The 21,443-nt window shown below is 37.9% G+C and overlaps 1 protein-coding gene across 3 annotated transcripts in view; it reads right to left on the bottom strand.

The window, feature by feature from the left end:
* Positions 1–652: 652 nt before the first annotated feature.
* The window catches only part of PTN (pleiotrophin), a 119,838-nt gene continuing 99,047 nt past the window's right edge, over positions 653–21,443 (bottom strand). For 2 of the 3 annotated variants that reach the window (XM_008055030.2, XM_008055029.1), the window contains exon 5: positions 653–1,388. In XM_008055030.2, coding sequence (XP_008053221.1) covers positions 1,333–1,388 — 56 coding nt within the window. In that variant the 3' untranslated portion in view covers positions 653–1,332. The remainder of the gene's footprint in view (positions 1,389–21,443) is intronic. The other variant, XM_021710903.1, reaches the window with a different exon arrangement.

The following is a 21,443-nucleotide window of genomic DNA, read 5'->3' as shown; positions in this document are numbered from 1 at the left end:
AGTAGTTTAGCTTTCAAGACCCTTTGGCTGCATCATCAAATTAGCCTGTGTTATCTATTTTATAACTAGCCCAGCATCATTTTTGAGGACCTAGAGTTATCTTGGGAGGTAGGTGTGTGTTTACTGAGTCTTACCACTTGAGAATTGGAGGTGACTATGTCAAGAGAAATACTTTGAAGCTAATCCCAGCCAATTTTCTGAGATGTTATTTCTCTGAATAATGGAAACACAGGCTTGTTTACTTAAAGACCGAAGTCCAGCAGATATGGGAGTTGTTCAGATAGTCTTTGGCACTTATAGCATATAACAAAGTAGAAATTCTTGGTTTTTGGAAACTAAGCACAAACCACCACTTTGCATTTTATTACTGTGATACTGGTCTGGACTGAATAAGCCCAAACTTATTCAGTATAAGAAGAGCACGTTCCTGCTCCACAAAACTTAGACCACTTTGAGGCTTTTACTGAATTCAGTAGCACCAGTCTAACCTATTAAATACTGATGGAAGGTACAAACAAACAAAAACTCTGTGTAACATTTGTGCCCAAGAGTGACTTAACTAGCTTATATGATAAATCCAAGTGGACGGGAAGAGTGCAAATGACAAAATGAGAAGGGTTACAATATGAAATTATTGCACACAAAAAGCAACTTTTTTTCAGCATCACCTTGATTTATTTTCCTAGTATTTTTTTCCTCAGATGGGAAAATAGTTTCATCAAGAAGACAAATGTTTCTGCCAAAGCAAAAGAATTTCATGTTTTAATGCTTTTCATAAAAAAGTCAACACTGACTAAGTCATGCTTTGCCTCCCATCCCCCATTTCATCGACTAAATTTTTTCTTAAAATCCATTGGCAGATAACAAAATATTTTCCTCAAATAAAGAGATTATATTTTATTGCTGCTTTGTTTAGTATAAATCTTTCTCAATTGGGAAAAAAAGTGTAGGTGAAAAAATTTGCCTAACAAGAAAAGTAGTTTACATGGTCATAACATTTAAATTGCTGCCAAAAAGAAAAAAATGTAAAAAAAAAATTTAATGCAAAATATCACATAATTTCAAAAAACTTACCTCAATTGTCTATCATATATCATGAACTATAAGTCAACTTTCTAATAGGATTACAGTCCTTTATTATAAGCCCCTAGTGGTACTATGGTATACATTTAAAAAATGCTACTACAAAAATTTTCTTTGTTTTTTCCTACTGTGTACTGAGCTATAGATACTTTTTGAAAAAAAAAAAAAAAGCCTAGTAGGTATAAATGCAATCGTTAACTGGTCATGTTTGCCGATGCCCTTTTCATGTTCCACAGAAGGTAGCCACTTTCAATCCAGCATCTTCTCCTGTTTTTTGCCTTCCTTTTTCTTCTTCTTAGATTCTGCTGTGATTTAGAGAGAGAGAGAGAGAGAGATAAAAATAAATGTAAAGTTACTAAGTTATAGGGGGAAAATAGTCACTTTTATTCTAATTGGCCACGAATGAAGAGAGTAGATAGATAGACAAGCTGCTTGCTCTTGGTAGTTCTCTTGGTAAGTTGAAAAAAAACTGTGTGTGTGTGTGTGTGTGTGTGTGTGTGTGTGTGTGTGTGTGTGTGTTTGTGTCTGCTTTTGCCAAGAGAGTGCCTATGAAAGTGGGCAGGAGAAACACAGTCTATCTCTGTGTGAAGACCTATAAATGCCTGTTATCTTACTGGATGCCTTCATTCAAGATGCAATATGTTGTCCTGGGATCCTGCTTAGAAAATAGAAATGCAAGCCGGGCTCGGTGGCTCAGCCTGTAATCCCGCGCCTTTGGGAGGCTGAGGTGAGTGGATTGCCTGAGCCCGCGGGTTCGAGACCCGCCTGGGCAGCGAGACCTCATCTCTACAATAAATCAAAAAATCAGCCGGGCGTGGTAGCGCATGCCTGTAATTCTGGCTACTTGGAAGGCTGAGGCGGAAGGATCGCCGGAGTCCAGCAGGTCAAGGCTGCGGTGGCCGGGAGCGGCTACCGCACTCCAGTCTGGGTGACAGAGTGAGACTCCAACTCAAAAAAAAAAGAAAATAGAAATGCAGTGGGCATCTCTTAGAAAATTACTCAGGTCACTGTGCAGTGGAGGGCTGCAAAAGCTTTGCTTGGCTCCTCATTTCTCACAGTCCCTGGAGCTGTTTATTAGCATGTTTTCTTAGCAAGCAATTCCAAAGTGCTTCCACTCCAGGTCTGCCCTTTGTTTATGCTTTTATGTGTTTGACCGGCTATTTATATAGAAAGGACCAGCTATGAACCACATGTACTCTGTCTGGAGCTTTGCCTAGAGGGATGCCTAGTTTTGGGTGAAGCAAATGAAAAGTTCCAACTTGGGCTATACCAGATAAGTAAAGCCAAGAAGATTTAAATCAAAAGACTCCATCACTTTCCATTTACTCATCTTTCAGCCTCTCCCTTTTGAATATGAGAGTGCAGTTTAGAATAAGATGCATCTACTTTGGCTCTAAAGATGAGAATGGTCAGAATCACTGGGTTAGCAAATATGAGGACATTGCTAAATATGTCTGTGCTGCATCCCTCATTTGTTCCACACTAGGATAGACACATACTGGTTAAATACAGACTTTGGAACCAGAGTACTACTGGAGTTTAAATCCAGGTTGTATCACTAAGTTACACTAAGAGACTTTGGCATAGAGCTATTTGAGTTCCTCCAGGTGTATTCCCAGTAGGGAGATTGCAGGGTCGCATGAAACATAGACTTTTAGATCTTTTAGGAATTGCCACACTGTTTTTCACAGAGGCTGTACTAGATACCTGCACATGTATGTTTATTGAGGCATTGTTCACAACCATTCTGCCCATCAAAAGGGGACTGGATAAAAAAATGTGGTACATATACACAATGGAATATCACATAGCCATAAAGAAGGACAAAGTCATGAACTTCACAGTAACCTGATGGACTTAGAATTTATAATACTGAATAATCTATCACAGAAACAAAGAAATGAATATCACATGTTCTCACCCATAAGGGGACCTTGAACAATTATCGTAATACTATAAGGAAAGGATTGCCAGTAGTGGGAAACTGCCAGGGAGTGGGGGGAGGTGGGATTGGCAGTAGTGGGAATCTGCTGGGGGGAGGGGCACACCTCATCAACATGGGTACCTGCATAATTAACATTTGCATACCTAACCCTGCATTGTACCCCACATCTTTAAAATCAAAAAATTAAAAGTTATAAAAAAAGAGACTTTGGCAAAGTTAGTTAATGTATTTGTGTCTCAGATTACTCAATTATAAAGGGACATATGAGTAGTACCAGAGCACAGGATAGTAACCATAGGATTTATATACAAATTAAATGAATTTTATAAAACTCACTGAGAACTGAACATAGTACAATAGCATGTGCTCAATAAAAGTTACCAGATGTTATTAGTGCGATAATAGACTAAGAATAACAGGTCATTATTCTGTATAATTAAAATTTTTCACCATCACCAAGACCTATTGACTGAGCAGATCAATGAATGTGCTAAGTAACAGGGGAATACTAGGACAAAAACAATAACCGGCAGGGATTAGGGTATTGTTTGTCGGAACACGGAACTTGTTTCTAACAGGGTCCTAAGACTTATGATGAAAGAAGACATGATATGATGCCAACAAGAAATGTTGTATATTTCCCAGGTCACACTTAGATAAAGCTGGAAATTTTTCCACTCTCAATCACCATCATCATTACCTTTTCAATTAGGTTACAATGTCTGTTACACACTAGGTGAAGTAGTATTTCTGTTCAATGTAACTGTCCTAAGCTTCCTTTACTCAAACTTCAAGGGTGCACTATTTGCAATTGAGTCAGTAATTTCTAAACTCCTACTAAAATATTGTCCATAAATGTATTCATTCTGTCCAAGCCTATTTTCAATTTTCTCCCTTTCTATACTAAAGAGATTTTTATCTTCCACTCATTCTAGCTTTGTTTGTTTTCCTAAATATCTCTTTCTTTCAACCTATAAAACGTGAAATGATCAGAATTTCTAAGTCAAAGATACCCACAAGATCAAAGGAGGTATTCTGTTTAATTTCTGAACAAATAATGTCTGAAGATTAAATAATTACAATCTTTGGTTGACATTTTAAGCAAAAGCTATATATTAGGATGGTATCATCGGGGAACACTGTAGGATGTCAACTGAGATCTAACACTGTTTTCTTATCAGTTTCTCATATCCCTTAATAAAAAAGCTCTCGACAATTTGCAATCCTCAAGCTCTTCAGCGGAGTGGATGTTTGTGGTAGTAATTTTCATATTCTGGCTAACATGTCTCTGTTTCATACATAAGTCTTAATGAATACCATACTATTTAGGTGTTTTATGCATTTATTTAAGAAAACTTAAAATTATTCTCAATACTGGACACTGTCGAATGTAGTTTGTCCATTTCAAAGAACATTAGAAATGAAAATCTCTCACCAATTCTCCTTGGTGAAGGCAAAAGTACACACTCTCTCTGTCATCTGAGCCTAACATTTATTTTTTCACTAATTAATTGGCAACATACAAAATATCAGAAAATCAACCACTTGCCTATTTAATCTTCACAATGCCAATTAACTTATTTTTCTGACACAACCAGCAAGTCACCACAGAACTGCATAGAAACACTGTGGTCCTTGAGTTCACTCTGGACTCAATCTAAATAGAAAAAGAAGGAGTCTTCAGTAAAAATAATGAAAAGAGGAAAAAATTTGCATTTGCAATAAAGTCCATTTGATTTCTCACATAACATATTGCTCAAATTTTTGCAAATAAAGAAAATCAGGTCAGTAATAATGCTTCCAATCAAAAGCAGTCTTTTGCAACTTTTACAGACATTTAACTGACAGACAAAATGAGCTTTGTCACGCTTATTTCTGTGACCTCAAAAACATATTAACAACTTCTCAATCTTTACCTAGTATACATGAGAAGTTTAAAATAGTATGAAATTTATTATATAGAAAGAACCTGGTCCAACTTCCTTATGTAACAAATCCCAGATGTAGAAATGAAAACAAACAAATAATCTTCTTTTCCTTCAGTCTTCATACTAGTGCTATTAATATGTCAGTTCTCCAAGCATGTCTTTTCTTTTTCCTCTCTCTTTAGTCTTTGGCTTTCAAGGTTCATTCCATCAACCCCACACTTCCACTACTTCCTTTGTCTTTATAATGCCTCCCCATCTTCCAGGTACTAGCTGTGACATCACTTCTAGTTTGCTGACCTCTCAGTTTGAGTAAGAAGCGTTGCTCATTACTTCCCTTGTGTGAGCACCTATCTCTACTATTGCAATTGCCACCAAAATATAAGCTGTGAGAGGGCAGAATCTGCACTCACTCCTGTACCTCCAGTCTGGAGAACAGGGCCTTAAAAACCAATTAGTAAATCTTGGGTAACCCCTTCAGGTCCCCTCCCACTGTGGGAGCTTTTCTGTCCTCTCAATAAATCCTGCTTTCTCACACAAAAAAAACCCCACAACAACAAAAAAAAATTGGTAAATTTTTAGCAAAACCTATGAATCCATAACATGGCAAGAACACGTCTCATCCATTTTCCTTATAAGAGTTCGTTAATTTCTTCTGCCTTTTCCTCCAGCCTTTATACATTATGGCAGAGTAATTTTCCTCCTACTCTCCCAGCTTTGCCCAGCCAACACCTATTCACCCTTAAGATCTTAGCCTTGGTTTCACTTCCTCTGGGAAGGCCTCCCAGAACTCAACAAAGTAAGCACCTCCCATGCAAAGACACTCACATTGTGCTCTCTTTGTTTTTTTCAAAATTAGAATTGAGCTATTAACTTTGTTTTATTATTTAATATGTATTTTCCCCTTCCTGTGAGGTTAGAGAGTGTATCTGCCTTTTGCATCTGCATCTTCTGTGCCTGGGACATGACAAGTGCTCATGAAATACACATTACATGCAGAGTGGACAAATTAACACTTGAATGGAAAATAAAAAGAGGCAACTGTTACTGGAAAAGGGGTAATTCTCCAGAAAAGTAAGAAGTGTAAATTCAATCAGAATCTTGCCATATTTCAGTCTGATTTTATAGATAAATATTTAATGCAGGAGAAAATTTAAAACATACATACATGAAATTAATCCAGATGTCCTAACACTTCCTTGTGTTTAAAGTAGAAGCCTGAGAAAACTTGGTGGATAAATGAATGCCTCATTTTAGTGGCCTTTCAAGGTTACAGTGAGAGAAATGTGTACTATGAGCATTAGTGTCACAAGAGAACCTGGAACAAGGCTATCACTAGGTAAAGTCAAATGCTCGATATTGAAGTCATATAGCAACTACTCAGAAGATTTCGAGAGCCAATAGGATCCCTGGTCTGATACAAAACAGCAGGACACCATAGTTCATGCTGAGCAGAGCTAATTCTAGGGCTGGAAGTACATACATGCCACACATCAAATAACACCCCAGGCTACATGTTCCCCTTCCCTGCCTGGAGTGAGGTTGCAAATCAAGATTGGATGCAAACAGGAAATGAGTCAATGTCAAACATGAGAGTCGAGGGCACCTGCCAAGGGTGACTTGCTCTGCTCCTGCCAGAACATCACTGCACTGGAATCTCACAACCATGCCTTTGGTATGCTTTAACTTTCTGGGATTGCAAACTCTCATTCTTTCTTTGGTCAGGTTTTGAGTCAATGGAGGGTAGTACTTAAAATAATTGGGATATAAAGATGAGATAAAGGGGGTAGGTGAGTAACATTTTGTATTATTTAAATAGAAATATGTTGTTTTGTTTATATGTTTGGATGTGTTCAGAACGTCTTAAGGATTTCCTAGGAAAAATACTCTAGAGAGGATTCAGGTTCTGCCTGTTGTGGTGGATCATACTATCTGAAGTGCAATCTTTACAATATTCTAGCTAGAAAACTCAGAACTTAGCCAAGAAAATTCTTTCAGTGAGTATCAACTATGGATAAGAAAGAGGTCAGGCAGTGAGAAGAATAAGTAGGAATTAATCGAGCCACATTTCAGTAAATTCTGAGCCCGTATGTTCTTTTCTATGCTGAATAAAAAACAAATTCTTGATGAACACTAAAGTAGTAAGTGGGACCATGGTCTTAGGTTCAGTGAGATAATAAGGAAATAACTGAATTTTGTTAAGATCATGTTAAGAATGAGGTCCTAACCTAGAGCTCTGTGATCTTGGGCAAATCAATCATTCTGTTTCCTGTAAACCAGGGATAAGAAGATCTACATCCTCCTTAAAGGGTCACTGTGAGTGTAATGTGAGATTATGACCTCTAAGATCCCAGTTTATCACTACTGTTCAAAAAACATTCATTCATTTACTCAGCAAATATGCATTCTCTATCCACTACATATCAAGCACTGTTCTAGATGCTGGGATATAAAGGTAAACAAGACAAAATTCTGCCCACAGAGCTGACATTACAAATAATAATTTCAAGATTGCTTTGTGGGAGAGACTCTCAAAACTGTAAAGTAGCTTAAAGCATCTATTTATATTAAAGACCATGGGTCTGTGGCAGCTCTTTTTATGGCTCTGAAGTCTGTTTTTCTTGTTGCAAATTTACTTCTATATTCAGAGCATGGGATGTAAAAAAATAGAGCATCCACAAGAAGACTAAATTACTAGAAAGAAATAGTGTTTCTATAGTAGACCTAGCCTAAAGGAAAAAGAGAGTTTCTTCATTATGAGTATTTCATTCTTCTTGAGAAATATTAATTACTTTTCTGGCTTAGAAAGTATCAGAGGCTCATGTGAAAAATAAGGAAACATAAACACACATTAATAAAAAATTACTCATAATTTCACAATATAGAAACAACGCTTTTAACCATTAATTCTGTTCATTTTTTTCTATGACTTTAATTAGGATATATGGACAGTTGATGTGATATTTTGTGCTAAAATTTCAATTGCATCTATTTTTCCTGCTGCTGCATATAACATGAAACATGAGCAGGCAATATGCCTTTATGTCGTTTTACTTCATATTTCTTATAGCATTTCCTTTTTTGTAGATCAGTTGGGTTGTTCTTACTTCTTGGTACTACTAACAATGACGCAATGCTGTTTTTGTTCACAAATCATTAAATGTCTAAATTTTGCCTTAGTATACATTATTAGAAAAGAATTTCCTGGATCAAAGTCGGGGCGTTTTAAAAGTTTTAGATATGTATTGGCAAACTTATTTCTTGAAAGGATCACTAATTTAAATTCTGTGGGTTTTTTTGTTTTTGTTTTTGTTTTTGTTTTGTTTTGTATTTTAGTAGGAGTTTCACTCTGTCTCCCAGGCTGGAGTACAGTGGCACACTCATGGCCACCCCAGTGTTGACCTGCTGGGCTCCATTGATCCTTCCACCTCAGGCTTCCAACTAGCTAGAATTACAGGCACGTGCTACCACGCCTGGCTAAATTTTGATTTATTGTAGAGACGAGGCCTTGCCGAGTTGCCTGGACTGATCTCGAACCCGCAGATTCAGGCATTCTACTTGCCTCGGCCTCTCAAAGTGCTGGGATTACAGGTTGAGTCACCGAGCCCGGCCACAAATTTAAGTTCTTACCTGCAATTTATTTGAGAGTCTACCACAGCAAACATACTCTCAAAGGCAAATAGTCAAACAACAAGCACCATTTTTTTTTTCAATCTTTTCTTGGGTCCTTTAGAAATAGGATTGCTGCCGGTCTCGGTGGCTCAGCCTGTAATCCCGCGCCTTTGGGAGGCTGAAGTGAGTGGATTGCCTGAGCCCGCAGGTTCGAGACCCGCCTGGGCAGCGAGAGCTCATATCTACAATAAATCAAAAAATCAGCCAGGCGTGGTAGCGCATGCCTGTAATTCCGGCTACTCGGAAGGCTGAGGCGGAAAGATCGCCGGAGCCCAGCAGGTGGAGGCTGCGGTGGCCGGGAGCAGCCACTGCACTCCAGTCTGGGTGACAGTGAGACTCCAACTCAAAAAAATATATATATATATCTATATATATAGAATTGCCATGTGTTTGGTACAAGCAAACATCTACTCCCATTTTCAATATTAAGGAAATATGAGGGAGCTAGGGTTGGAAATGAAAGAGAAAGACATCTTTTGATCTATTGATGTCTTTAGCAAAAGGTCTTGCTTTAGCTGCTTATTTTCAGATATCCTGCTATGCATACAGAAAAACTAAAAAGGAAATTAAGAGATGAAATGATTGAGGATTGAGAGGATCCCAGGTTTCAACTAAAATGAATCAGGCTCTATTTGCTGCTGACTTAAAATGGCTTTAAGTCATTAAAGCAATGGGAGGACATATGGATTAGAATAGATATACAAGATTTACATCTTCTAACAGGTAAAAGTCGTAGTAGGAGGAAGCTAAAAAACACTCAGAAATACACATTGCAGATTCAGAGGTCAAGAGTGCCAGCAGACAGGAACAGTTGGAGGCATGCCATAGAGACATTTAAAAGTTCACTTTTGAAGATGTGTTCAATAAATCTCAAGAACTCATTAGAGGAAAAGGATCATACACTGTCAGACAGTACTATCACAATGTGAATATGTCTAAAAGCTTGGGTATCACCAAGATCTTTTATTGCTTTGTGAACCTATTTAAAGTAACTCACTTGAGCTTAAGAATTAGAAATCATCTAGAAATACCTAATCCCTGGCTCCATGCCAGCTGTGTTGCAGAACTAATAATAAGGCTTGTTGAATCTTGAATATATGACTCAGTGACCTAGGGACTAGAATCCAGGTAGTAGTTGACTAGGCTTCCTAACATGGCACCATTTGTTCTATTTCCAAATATTTCCATTTAAATTGTAGTAGCATATATTAAATGGCACATACAAGAAGATATTTCTATTTAAAAATAAAAAGTATAATCTTTCAAAAATTTGCTTTATATATTATTCACAGATATAGTTCAGACCAATGCCTATGTAATAATGTTTTTGCTTCTTTTTTGATTTCTTATTCTGTAGTACTACTTGCTTCATTTCCTTCTGTATGGTCTCAATGCATCTACTTCTAGGATTATGTACGGAGTATATGCGTGTACACAAGACTGCCCCTCAATGCGACCCACATGCTGACACCTTCCTGCCTCCATACCTGTTCTTTCCCTCACTGTCTACCCTCCTTTTCACTGATCAGCTCTCTCTACCTTAACAATGACTCTCACTCCTGCTCAACTATCTGGCCTTAAGTTGATGTGAACAAAAGATAGCATATATCTGTGTCAAGATCCAGACTAAACATGACTGAACCCTTTCAGAAACCTCTACCCCCTCTCCCCCACCGCCTCCCTCCCACCGCTCCACTCACTCCGGGAAGTGGCTCTTCATTTAACTGCATCTTCCCAAGAGAGAAAGTTCAGCTATGAAGATGCTGGTGAATAATGTGGGTTTAACTGAAGGCTTAATGGAGGAGATGAGCTTATTACATCGACTATGCAGAGCACAAAATTAAAAGTCCCAAACCTATCAGTTATTTTTCAAAGCAACTCACCCAGCATCAGTAGACAAATTCCTTTCCCTTCACCCAAACACCCTTCTCTACCATTTTCAGCCTCTTTCCCCTCCTATTTCCCCTTCTTTAGGCGAAGCAAGTGAAGTATCTACTGACATTTTCAACTCATAAAGGGACCCTCTTTGGGGTATGCTTTCTTTATACAGTAGAGTCGGGGTGAGGAAACTAACCATACATGCATATGTTGGGGTCTCCCCCTGATATGACCTATATGCATATCTATCCCAGGTAGAAAAATCACCAAGTTAAAGTCCTGTTTCTAGCTTATTAGTTATTTACACACACACACACACACACACACACACACACACACACACACACACACAAACCACAGATGGAAAAATTTTCGGTTCAGCAAAAACCTCTTCCTCCTCAAGGTGCAAGTCACTCTCAAGACTTGACACATCCTGCACTGCTTCCCACACCACACACATTCACTGACTTCTTCCACCCTCAAACAGGAAAGAGCCATAATCTCTAGTATGACATTCAAGTGTTTAAGAGCTTATTTCTGCAATAATGAGAGCCTAGGTAGAAAATCTGCCTTACTATAAAATATTGCAAATTATATTGGCAGCCTCTGTCAGAAATGAAATGTAGTATTATTAACAGTAATAAGTAGCTCTCAGTTAGCACATCATTATTTCTAATTATCATCTCTGGTGTTTAATGCAATATTACCAGTGCTACTGGGAAATCAAATAACAATTTATGAAAAAGGGGGAAGTTTGAATTCTAGAACATTCAAAATTTCATTAGGTACAGCTCCCTGAATTGCTTTCTGTTTGCTCCCAAATAAATATTTCTTTTTTGGCAAAAAATTATAAATATAGATATAGTTAAATAGAATCAGTTGTTATAGGCTAAGCTGTCTCTCTCCCCAAAATTTGTACTTATGTCCTAACTCCCATACTTCAGAGTCTGAACGTATTTGGAGAATCTTTATAGAGGTAATTAAGTTAAAATAAGATCATGAAGTCAGCCCTAATCCAACATGACCAGTGCAATAATAAGAAGAAATTTGAACACAGACACATACAGTGAGGACACAAGGAAAAGATGGTCATCTGTAAGCTAAGGAGAGGGGCCTCAGAAGACCCTAGTGACACCTTGATCTCATACTCACAGAATCCAGAACTGTGAGAAAATATGGTTTAGTTGTTTAAGCTCCTGAGTTGTGGTACTTTGTCATGGCAGCCCAAGCAAACTCATACATCTGTGAATTCGATTTCAGACTGTATTTCATTTTTGTAAATCCTTCAGAGCATCCTCATTAGCTATAGAGGTGCAAGATACATCTTAGTTTCTTGTTAATTTTTTTATTTGTTCTGGAATTATTTTTTAAATTTATAAATGTGACATTGGCACTATGTAATAACATATTTTATGCTCACTAATAGCACAAATCTTACTGCATTCATCTTTTCACCTCCTCTACATATGTCCTCCAAGGTCTAGGTAGGTGAACTCTTTCCCAATGTATAATTCCTCCCGCCCCTATAGGCCCCGCTCTGTCTAGAGCAGTTAGAAGCACAGGTGGATCTGAAGACCTTTCTCTGTGCCTCTCTACATTTTTTAGACAGCAGCCTTCATAGCAGTTTAATTTATTATTGTACATCTGGGTGAAATCTGACAATAATTTTTAAAAATTTTGTATTTTAGAATGAAAATGATTTTCTAAAACCTCAAAAGAGCAAGCTGTGACTGCATTAAGCTGCAGAGAAAGTATCCCCGGGTCTTGCGTCCTACATACGTGGCACACCAGGACCATATTCACCGGCTTTTTGTCCTTTGGACTTCCGATGAGCTCTTCCACAAATATCACTTACTCCTCTAGGAAAGCCTTTACTTTTTCCTTTCACAGCCTCTGTGTGCTGAGCAACAGTCAGCCTGTTCTGAGGCCTTGTAGCTCCCAAAGGTTTTGCCTCAGTGCAGAGTTGAGTGGAGCCCCAGGAATGTGCTAATTGCCCCCACCAGCCACACTTGCTGCCAGGACAACCAGGATCCTAGGGTAGCACCAGAGCAGCTTGATCCTCACAGCAGAGGGAAGATAATCAGGACTCTAGGGCAAGGTCCAGCCTGGGAGCATTGGGGGTCATGAGGGGCCTCATGCTGCTCTCTCTTGCTCTCAACTTGAGAAGTGCAGCACTTCAAGTTACTGGATTGTTTCAGAGCAATTATTATACAAAGTCAAATTCAGGCCAAAAATAACCTGGCAGGACTCAATCATAAATGACTATAAATATGCTTAGATGAATGATTTTGGATTGTCATTGAAATAAGAAGTACACTATTAATTTCTTTTAGAATACTCCAAGAAAGCCCCTTGGAGCACTTGGTTTGGGAAGGACTGGCATAACAGAAAAGGATTCTGGAAACAGACTGTCCTGACTTCAAGTCTGATCATTAACCTGTACAAATGTAAAGTTTAGTGTCCTAGTCTGTAAAATATGAATAGAACTTTAGGCTGCTGTGAGGATTCATTGAGACACCACATGCTGAGGGCTTAGTGGAATGCCTGTCATAGCTCACATAACAAATAGGAGCCACTTTCACATACTATAAATAGCAGGAGTTACAGCTCAAAACACAACTAGAAATTTCCAATTTGGGGGAGAAATGCAAAAGCCTCAGGGGGAAAAAAGCAGGTCCCTCAACCTAGTAACAAAAGAGTGTGGACACTGGTCTAGTATGCAGCCTTCCCTGTTATATAGCTGTGTTGTGTGGACACAGCTAAAGAGACTCTGAGCATAGAATTTACCCAGGGAGGTGAAAGCAGACAGACAATGTGAAGTAAACCCTACAAATATTTATGGTTCTTAGTTTTCACATCTGCCTTGGCAACGAGGACCAAAAACTCTTTGATAAGGATGGGAGTAAAACACCCAGATAACCCTTCTATCAGGTGAGTTCACTGTGCTTTAACAGTGATTTATCTGTATAGTTTTAAAACCAATGCATGAATGATGGCCCTACTGAGCCAGACCAGGACAATTTAGCTAGATACATCATTCATTCATTCATTCACTCATTCAAGTTAGTATTCTTCACTGAGTTCCCTCACGGATTCCTTACTTCACTTACTATGAAGTGTAGTAACTTTCTTTTTTAAAAAATTTTTAATTTTAAAGGTGTGGAGTACAATTCCGGGTTAGGTGGAATGTAGTAATTTTTAAAGGTAAATAATATGTGGATTACAAAGAGTTTCCCTGTTAGGAAAGGTGAATACACTCAGCACAGTATAATAAATGCCTTATCAGAGGTGTGACACCTCTGAGAGCAGTGAGTGAGTTAATCATTGGGAAGGGAAGTTCAGCCAGTTTTAGCACTGATCTCTTTTCTAATCCTTGAACAAAACAAGTTCTTTTTGGTCCCAGGGACTTTGAACTTTCGCTTGTTTTATTTAGAACACCAATATGGCTGGCCCCTTCCCTCTCATCAAGACCACGTTCAAAAGTTACCTTCTCAGAAAGACTTTCCCTGTTACTCTATCTCACCTACCCTCTACCAGTCACTCTATTGCTTGGCTCTGATTTGTTTTTAAGGTTACTTATTCCAATATGTATGTACCATTTTAATGATTATTTATTTATTTTGGTCTTCATTGCCTACTTGCCACCACTGCCTCTAGAACAAGCAATAAGACAGAAATGTGCTTATCTAATACCACTAACCCTTAACGTACTTCGTGCTCCACTACAGGTTCTTAATAGGTTTTATAAATACATGAATAGACATGAAATGATGCCAAAGGACTCTCCACTTCTCTCTTCCATAGCATTGGTCATTTTGTGTGGTACATTGAGATTTAGCCCTCTGCCTTACTACACCATAAAACCATGAAGGTCATTCATCTATCCCTAGCATATAGCACCCACTCAATAAATGTTTGCTGAATGATAGCTAGGTTTTACAGAAGAAGTAGAAATGTGTGACAAACAGAAGGAACACAGTTCCAAATTTGAGAACTATGGGTACAGAGAAATGGACACATTAAAAAACAGCAACAACAACAACAACCACCTTCTATTCTGCCATCTCCCTGAGTTTAGGAGTTTGATGTATCTGGGGCAGAGAGCACTAGTAATATGTGGAGCAAGGATCAGGCAAGAGCCAAATCAGGGTGGATGCATGAGCAAGATGCCTGCTGAGAAGCCAAGCTGGTTCTGAAACTCACTAGCTTTCTTATAGAAACTCAGATTCCCCTATGGGCCAGATGCAGGGGGAGGAGCTGCATGCAGGGCAGGGACTCTCAAGTCAGACTGCCCTACACTTACCCCCCACCCCTCTGCTTAGCACCTGCATAACCTTATGCCAGGCATCTAACTTCTCCTCGGTTGTAAAACTGGTGAAGATAGTAGTAACTGTTTCACATTTTGTGACTATTAAATGCCATTTAATATTCATTTAATAAAATGAATGTAATGTTCATGCAACAAAGTATTTATTATTCACTTAATAAAAATGTGTTTACTCAAAGCACGCTTCTCAATACATAATAACAGCAATTACTATTGCAATCACCATAATTCTCTTTTGCCTAAAAAGGTGCTGAGGGAAACATCCACCTCAAGAAATTAATTTGGGAGGAAGGAGATAGTCTTAGAAATAATGTACGTTTACCAAGCATTTTTATCTACAGCACTTTGTTTTATCTTTACAATAATGCTATGAGGTATTAATTGTCAACTCTAGCTTAGAAAAGACAAAGCAGATATCATTCTAATAAGAAAAGGGCAGAATTAGGCCTTCCCACTTCAAGTACAGTGTCATGGATAGAAAATGAAATATAGGTGGTGAAAGACAAGTAGAATAAAAGTAGACTAAAAAAGAAATGAAAACCTTGAAACCAAACTGAGTAAGACTGTTGTCCTCTGATCAAGAAGAACAGAGTTCCCACAAGGCACCCCATGCTGCCTCTTCTGGTCAAACACAAGGACAGTAATCATCAACCGCTTCAGGGGGCCTTGGAGGGGAGGGAGCCAGCCCAGGCTAGCTGATGGTGGGATTCTGCCCCTTCACCTCTCCCAACACAGTTAAAAGTCTCCCAGCCTAGGAAAACCCATCCACACAATGTTGCCATGTTCATTCCTAAGAGATGTCAGAGCCCAGAACACAGAAAGAAATGTTGGGGAACTTCTTTTATCTTTAAAAGAACTAACAAAAGAATCTATTTAGCAGGGGAGAGAATTGAGAATGCTGGGAATATCACTTTCCTGACCTCTTTTCTCCCATTTAATAATCAGCTGCCAAATGCTGTGTCCTGCACACAGTTGAGTCTTGCACTTAAACAGTTGCTGTTCTTTTGATCTTTAAAGATGAATTGTCAAACCTAAGAGAGGGCTAGGCAACTTTCCAAAAAAGAGCAGCAAGATGGCAAAACTTTTTGAAATAGCTGAGAAGAAAGGAGTTGGGGTCATCATAAGCAGAAAAATTTAACAAATATCAAGTAACAGCAGTGTGTGGATTGGTGTAAACAGCAGGAGGGAATGGCATTCATTCCCTGAAACACCTGTAGCACAGACATCCACCTCTGTCTGTTCCGAAACCATCTGGGAATGCCTGACTGCCTGACAAACCCAGAGGCTGACATGAATGCATGCTTGCTGGTCCATAAGAAAGGGAGCTTGACAACACTCCTTTTACGTAATTTGTTCAAAAAACATCTAATAACTGCCAGGTGAACAATAACTCAAGATTCTTGAATGTTCTGAGGTGATAACTTGGGCAATATCACCTGTGGCCTGAAGGAAACTCTCAGCTCCTATCAGAGGCTTCACATAAACCCCAGCCTCAGGCTGAGCTTGACTCTGCACTCCCGCAACAACTACCAGCAACCTGATCCTCTGAGCTGCACCCTCTCACAGAGACTGGATTGCCTATAGGGTCACGGTGTACCCACAGGTCTATCCTGGCAGTGCCACTTGTCTTGACCATCTTCTAATTCCACGATGAACACTTCCTCTACAGGGACCACTGAGAAGCACAAATGGCTTAGAAAAGTGTTATTTGTCCTCTGAAGAGGTTCCTACTCTGACAATTTACAAAATGCCACCAGCAGAAAGTGACACTCATTTCTAACTTTTTTCAGTGTTAGTAAATCAATTATCTCTTTAGGAGAAAAAAATGACTGATAGTTCTAGAGAGGAAAACCTAACTATCTCTACAGTGGGGAAGTAAGTATGGTAGCAGTGCCTCATCTAGCCCCATAGGCAAGTGGTAAGTCTAATGACATCCTCCATTCATGCTCCAACATTCCTGCACACTTGGTGGCAGATTAGCTCACCCCATACCCACTCAAGACCCTCTCAGCTACCCTTCTTGTTTTGGAAAGTTAAACACATATTTTTCCAGACTCCCTTGTAGCAGGATTGCCTATGTGGCCAGTTTTTGCTGAGCAGGCACGCTTACATCGAATGTGGAGGTAGGTAGTAGAAGTCAGCAACTAGAGGCAGGGGCTACATTTAGGGAGACTGGATGCTCCCACAAAAAGGGGGGTGGAAGCATCTGGTTTTGAGGGGACAACTATGGTGGAGCTTCCAGTATTGCATTCTTAGCATTATATAGTCCAAGCAGTGGGTAACTGTCACAGCAGAAATTCCGCTAGATCAGCAACATGTAGAGTGACAGATATTTCTCCTGAGTCTGTTGCTTTTGGCCTACCATTCCCAGTCTTACAGATCCAAGCCAGGTCCCCTGACCCTCCTGGAGTGTCTATAAACTCAATAATACCCTTGAATCCACCCATTTCTAGTTAACTAGCTAAAGTAGATCTTGCTGCATCTAAAAATCCTGACAAATACAAGGTTTTAATTCATTAAGTTATCTATATTAATTAAACTTTTAACTGCTTTTACTAAAAAAATTAAAATCTCAAGTGTCCAACTCAATTGTTCACCAATTTATCCTTGCTAGACTTCAGTTATCATTAAGAAAATTCCAGGTATTATACAATCCTTCACTCAAGCAGTGATCCTTGCCCAAGGTAATACGGCCTCATCCCCAGGAAAGCTACATTCCAAATATGCATCTTCCAATTCCTGTGTCCTTCAGGAATCAGAATACCAATACTTTTTTCTTCTGTGTCTATAATACAGAAGTGAATGACTCTAAGCTCTCCTCAGATTAAGTGGTGTTCCCACACAAGAGGATTTTCAGGTAAGAATTTCTAACATTATATCCAGTATTAGTGAAATTGTAGACTTAGACTAGAGTATAGAATTTGTATAATATAAACATAGCAGTAGGAAAGACTGCTTCTATACACCAAGAGGGAATGCTGTCAGACTGGACTAGGGTGAATCTCAAGGACACCTTTCACCTAACTGAGATATTTAATAATTTCCCGGTGTTTAGATAATAAATTTATATATTAAGCCTTCCTCTACCTCCTCGCCAATTCTTTTAATCTTTAGCCTTATTATTAGTAATTAAGTCACAAAGATATTCTCCATCTTTCCCTTGATTTAATGCTGGGTAGTCACAGCCTCATCAACATCTTTATGTTTCACTCTAAAATTCAAAGAGGATATTTTTCACACTGAAAATCAACCATTGGCATATTAACCTGTGACCATTTCCCAAAACAAAAGGGGTCAGAACCAAGTAGCAGAATTCTCTAAAATGAGTACACAAATAGATAAACAAGTAAAAAAAATCTAAGAAAACAGAGCCTGATCATGAGAAGGATAGTGATAGGTAAAGAAGGTATTTTTTAACTATGAAAAGCAGTTATGCACTGCATAACACCAGAAAATTATAACAGAGCTGAAAAATCCCTATGGCCTAGTGACATTGCAGCCTTGCTAATGTCCTCAGAGTGCAGGGCACTAGTCATATGTTTGTGGTGACACTGGTGTCAATAAACCTACTGTGCTGTCAGGCACATAAAAGTCTAGCACATACAATCACATATAGGACATAATACTTGGTAATGATAACAAATGGCTATGCTACTGGTTAATGTTTATTATACTTTTACCATTATTTTAGAGTGTACTACTTAAAAAAAGTTAGCTATAAAACTCCCTCAGACAGGTAATTCAGGAGGTGTTCAAGAAAAAGACATTGTCATCATAGGAGATGATAGCTCTGTGCCTATCATCACCCTGAAACCCTTCCCTTCCAGTGGGACAAGATGTGGAGGTGGAAGAAAATGATATTGATGATCCTGACCTTGTGCAGGCCTAGGCTAATCTATGTGTCTGTGTCTAAGTTTTTAACAAAAAAGTTTATAAAAAAAATTTAAACATAGAAAAACGCTTATAGAATAGGAGCATAAAGAAAAAATATTTTACTACAGCTCTACATTGTGTGAGTGTTCTGAGCCAAAAGTTATTACAAAAGAATCAAAAAGTTCTAAACATTAAAAGTTTTTAAAGTTAAAAAGTTTCACTAATCAAAAATCAATTTCTTATTTAAGAAATTTCTTATTTAAGAAATAAGGTTTTTTTTTGTTTTTTACAAATTATAGTAACTTAAGTGTACAATGTTTATAGAGTCTACAGCAGTACACAGTAATGTCTTAGGCCTTCACGTTCAATCACCACTCACTCACTGACTCATCCAGAGCAACTTTCAGTTCTGCAAGCTCTAGTCACGGTGAGTGCCTTATATAGGTGTGCCATTTTTTATCTTCTATATTCCCTATACTGTATTTTTACTGTACCTTTTTCTATATTTAAGGATGTTTAGAGACACAGATACTTACCATTGTGTTGGTATGTAAGCCAACCACTTGTAATTGCCCACAGTATTCAGTGTAGTCACATGCTGTACAGGTTTGTAGCCTGGGAGCAATAGGCCATTTCAAGCTAAGTGTGTAGTAGCTGCACCATCAAGGCTGTGTAAGTACATTCTATGATGCTTGTACAACGATTAAGTTCCTAACCACACATTTCTCAGAATATATCCCCGCCCTATGTGATGCATGACTGTAATTGACTTGTATTTCAACAATTACTGTTTTTCTTCAAGAGCAAAATACCCTATGTGGTTTATTTTGAAAGTCTGACAGTTATGAAAAATCCCTTTCCTATAATTCTCATGCTTAAAAAAAAGACAGAAAAAGAGCATCAGAAGAAAACAAAACTTAGAACTGACTCCACTTCTAGAAAACAGGTTGTACATAGATAAATAATTGATTTTCTCTGTCCTCATTTGTTGTGTGAGGGTTCTATCAGATAACAGGCAGGGTCCCCAAAGCTCTAATATTTAAAGATTCTAGACATAAAGATTTATCTACCATTACCAGAGTTTCATGAGTTTACAATACCAAGAGACAGCACTGGGCAAACGAAAAGGCAGCAAAGTCTTTGGTGTCCCTTTGATAAGAATTTTGGTTCCACCATTTACAAGTTGTGAAACCTCCAGCAAGTTGTTTAACCTTTCTGGCCTTTGCTTTTTCATATATAAAGTAGGATAAATACAATTTGCTTCATAGAGTTGCTTTGAGACTTAAATTAAATGATGAGGAGCCCAGGGCCCGATTCATAATTACTAAGTTCCCTACTTGTCTCTATCCTCTTCGTGTAGTGAGTTAGAACAAAAGAAAACATTGATGACATATTCTTTTCTGAATGAAGGAAGAACATAATTCATAATTGAATCACTTTGAGGAAAATGTAGTTAAATGACTACAGCAGTTTCCACCAGTCTTTGGTGGATTTAGTGTGCAAAATACTTTTTTCTGTTTAGTGTTTATTACACAGATATTTACTCAGCACCTGCTATGTGCTACTTCTTGTTCTAGGCACAGTGGATAGAGCAGAGGACAAAATAGGCCATGTTCCTTTCTTCCTGAAATGTATATTCTAGTGGACTTTTTCCAGAACAGTCTTAGAAATAATGTAGAAAATGTCTTCCTCCATTTCACATATCACTGTTGGACTTTGCAAAGTTTATCTTCTCCTATATCAAAGAAAAATAATACTCAAGGAGTTTATCCCATACCCATTTGTAATATGGTTGAGAAATCAGCAGAGTACAAAAAGGGAACATGAGTTTATAATGTCATATCTTGGTTCTGCCATGCATTAGAGAAACATCCCCAGGTAAATAAATTAATCAGTGTTCCACAGTTTTCTTTAAAATAATATCTACCTGCAAGAATATATGGGGCTTTATGAGTTACTATATGTAAAATACCTAGAGCAACACATAGGAGTAGAAACAAAAGAATGATAATATAGATTCAATTCTATTATTATTTACTTTTCCATTAACCTGAAGAAAATGAGCTGTTAATGTTAGCAACTCAGAAAGGAAAAGCTATAATTTTTTAAAAATAAAAATAAAAAACATAAGCACTATTTTTTTAGAAAAATAGTACCGAAATATATACAACTCACATACATGACATGTTATTTAAACTATAAAAAATATGTCATGAAATGTGTGTGTATCCCAATAAGAAAATCTTCTATCTGACACATCTTCCTGACTCACTCCTACAATAAGATTATTCTTTGTGCAGAATGTCTGGTGCCAAAACGGCATTTATAAAACTCCACTGTTGAGAGGGAAAAGGTTGGTTAGTTTTAATAAAAGTGTGTTACGCGCAGAGAAAAGATTGCATTTTAATGATATATAAATTGCATAACTGATAGTTTGAAACATAGAGCTCACTCAGCATAATCTATTTTCAATTAATTATATACCTTAATTCATTAATATGTATAAAAAGTACAGAATGTCAACCCACTTGAAATGTTTTTAAGTCATTTTTTCAGACTGGAAGCCTGAAACAAACTTTTTTTTTTTTTTTTTTTTTTTTTTTTTTTTTTAATTAATCAGTATTTTTATTATAGTTTTGTGGGGTACAGTTAAGGATTAGGTGTACAATTACGTTTCATTCAGACACCCTGTTGATAAGAGGTGTTTTCCCAGCCCCAGACAGATATTTGCTACTGTTAG

Source organism: Carlito syrichta, unplaced genomic scaffold (assembly GCF_000164805.1).
Source record: "Carlito syrichta isolate Samal-C Ts95f unplaced genomic scaffold, Tarsius_syrichta-2.0.1 Scaffold301636, whole genome shotgun sequence".
NCBI lineage: Eukaryota > Metazoa > Chordata > Mammalia > Primates > Tarsiidae > Carlito > Carlito syrichta.
The sequence above is the reverse complement of the archived record's forward strand: the minus strand, read 5'-3'. Positions and strand labels throughout refer to the sequence as shown.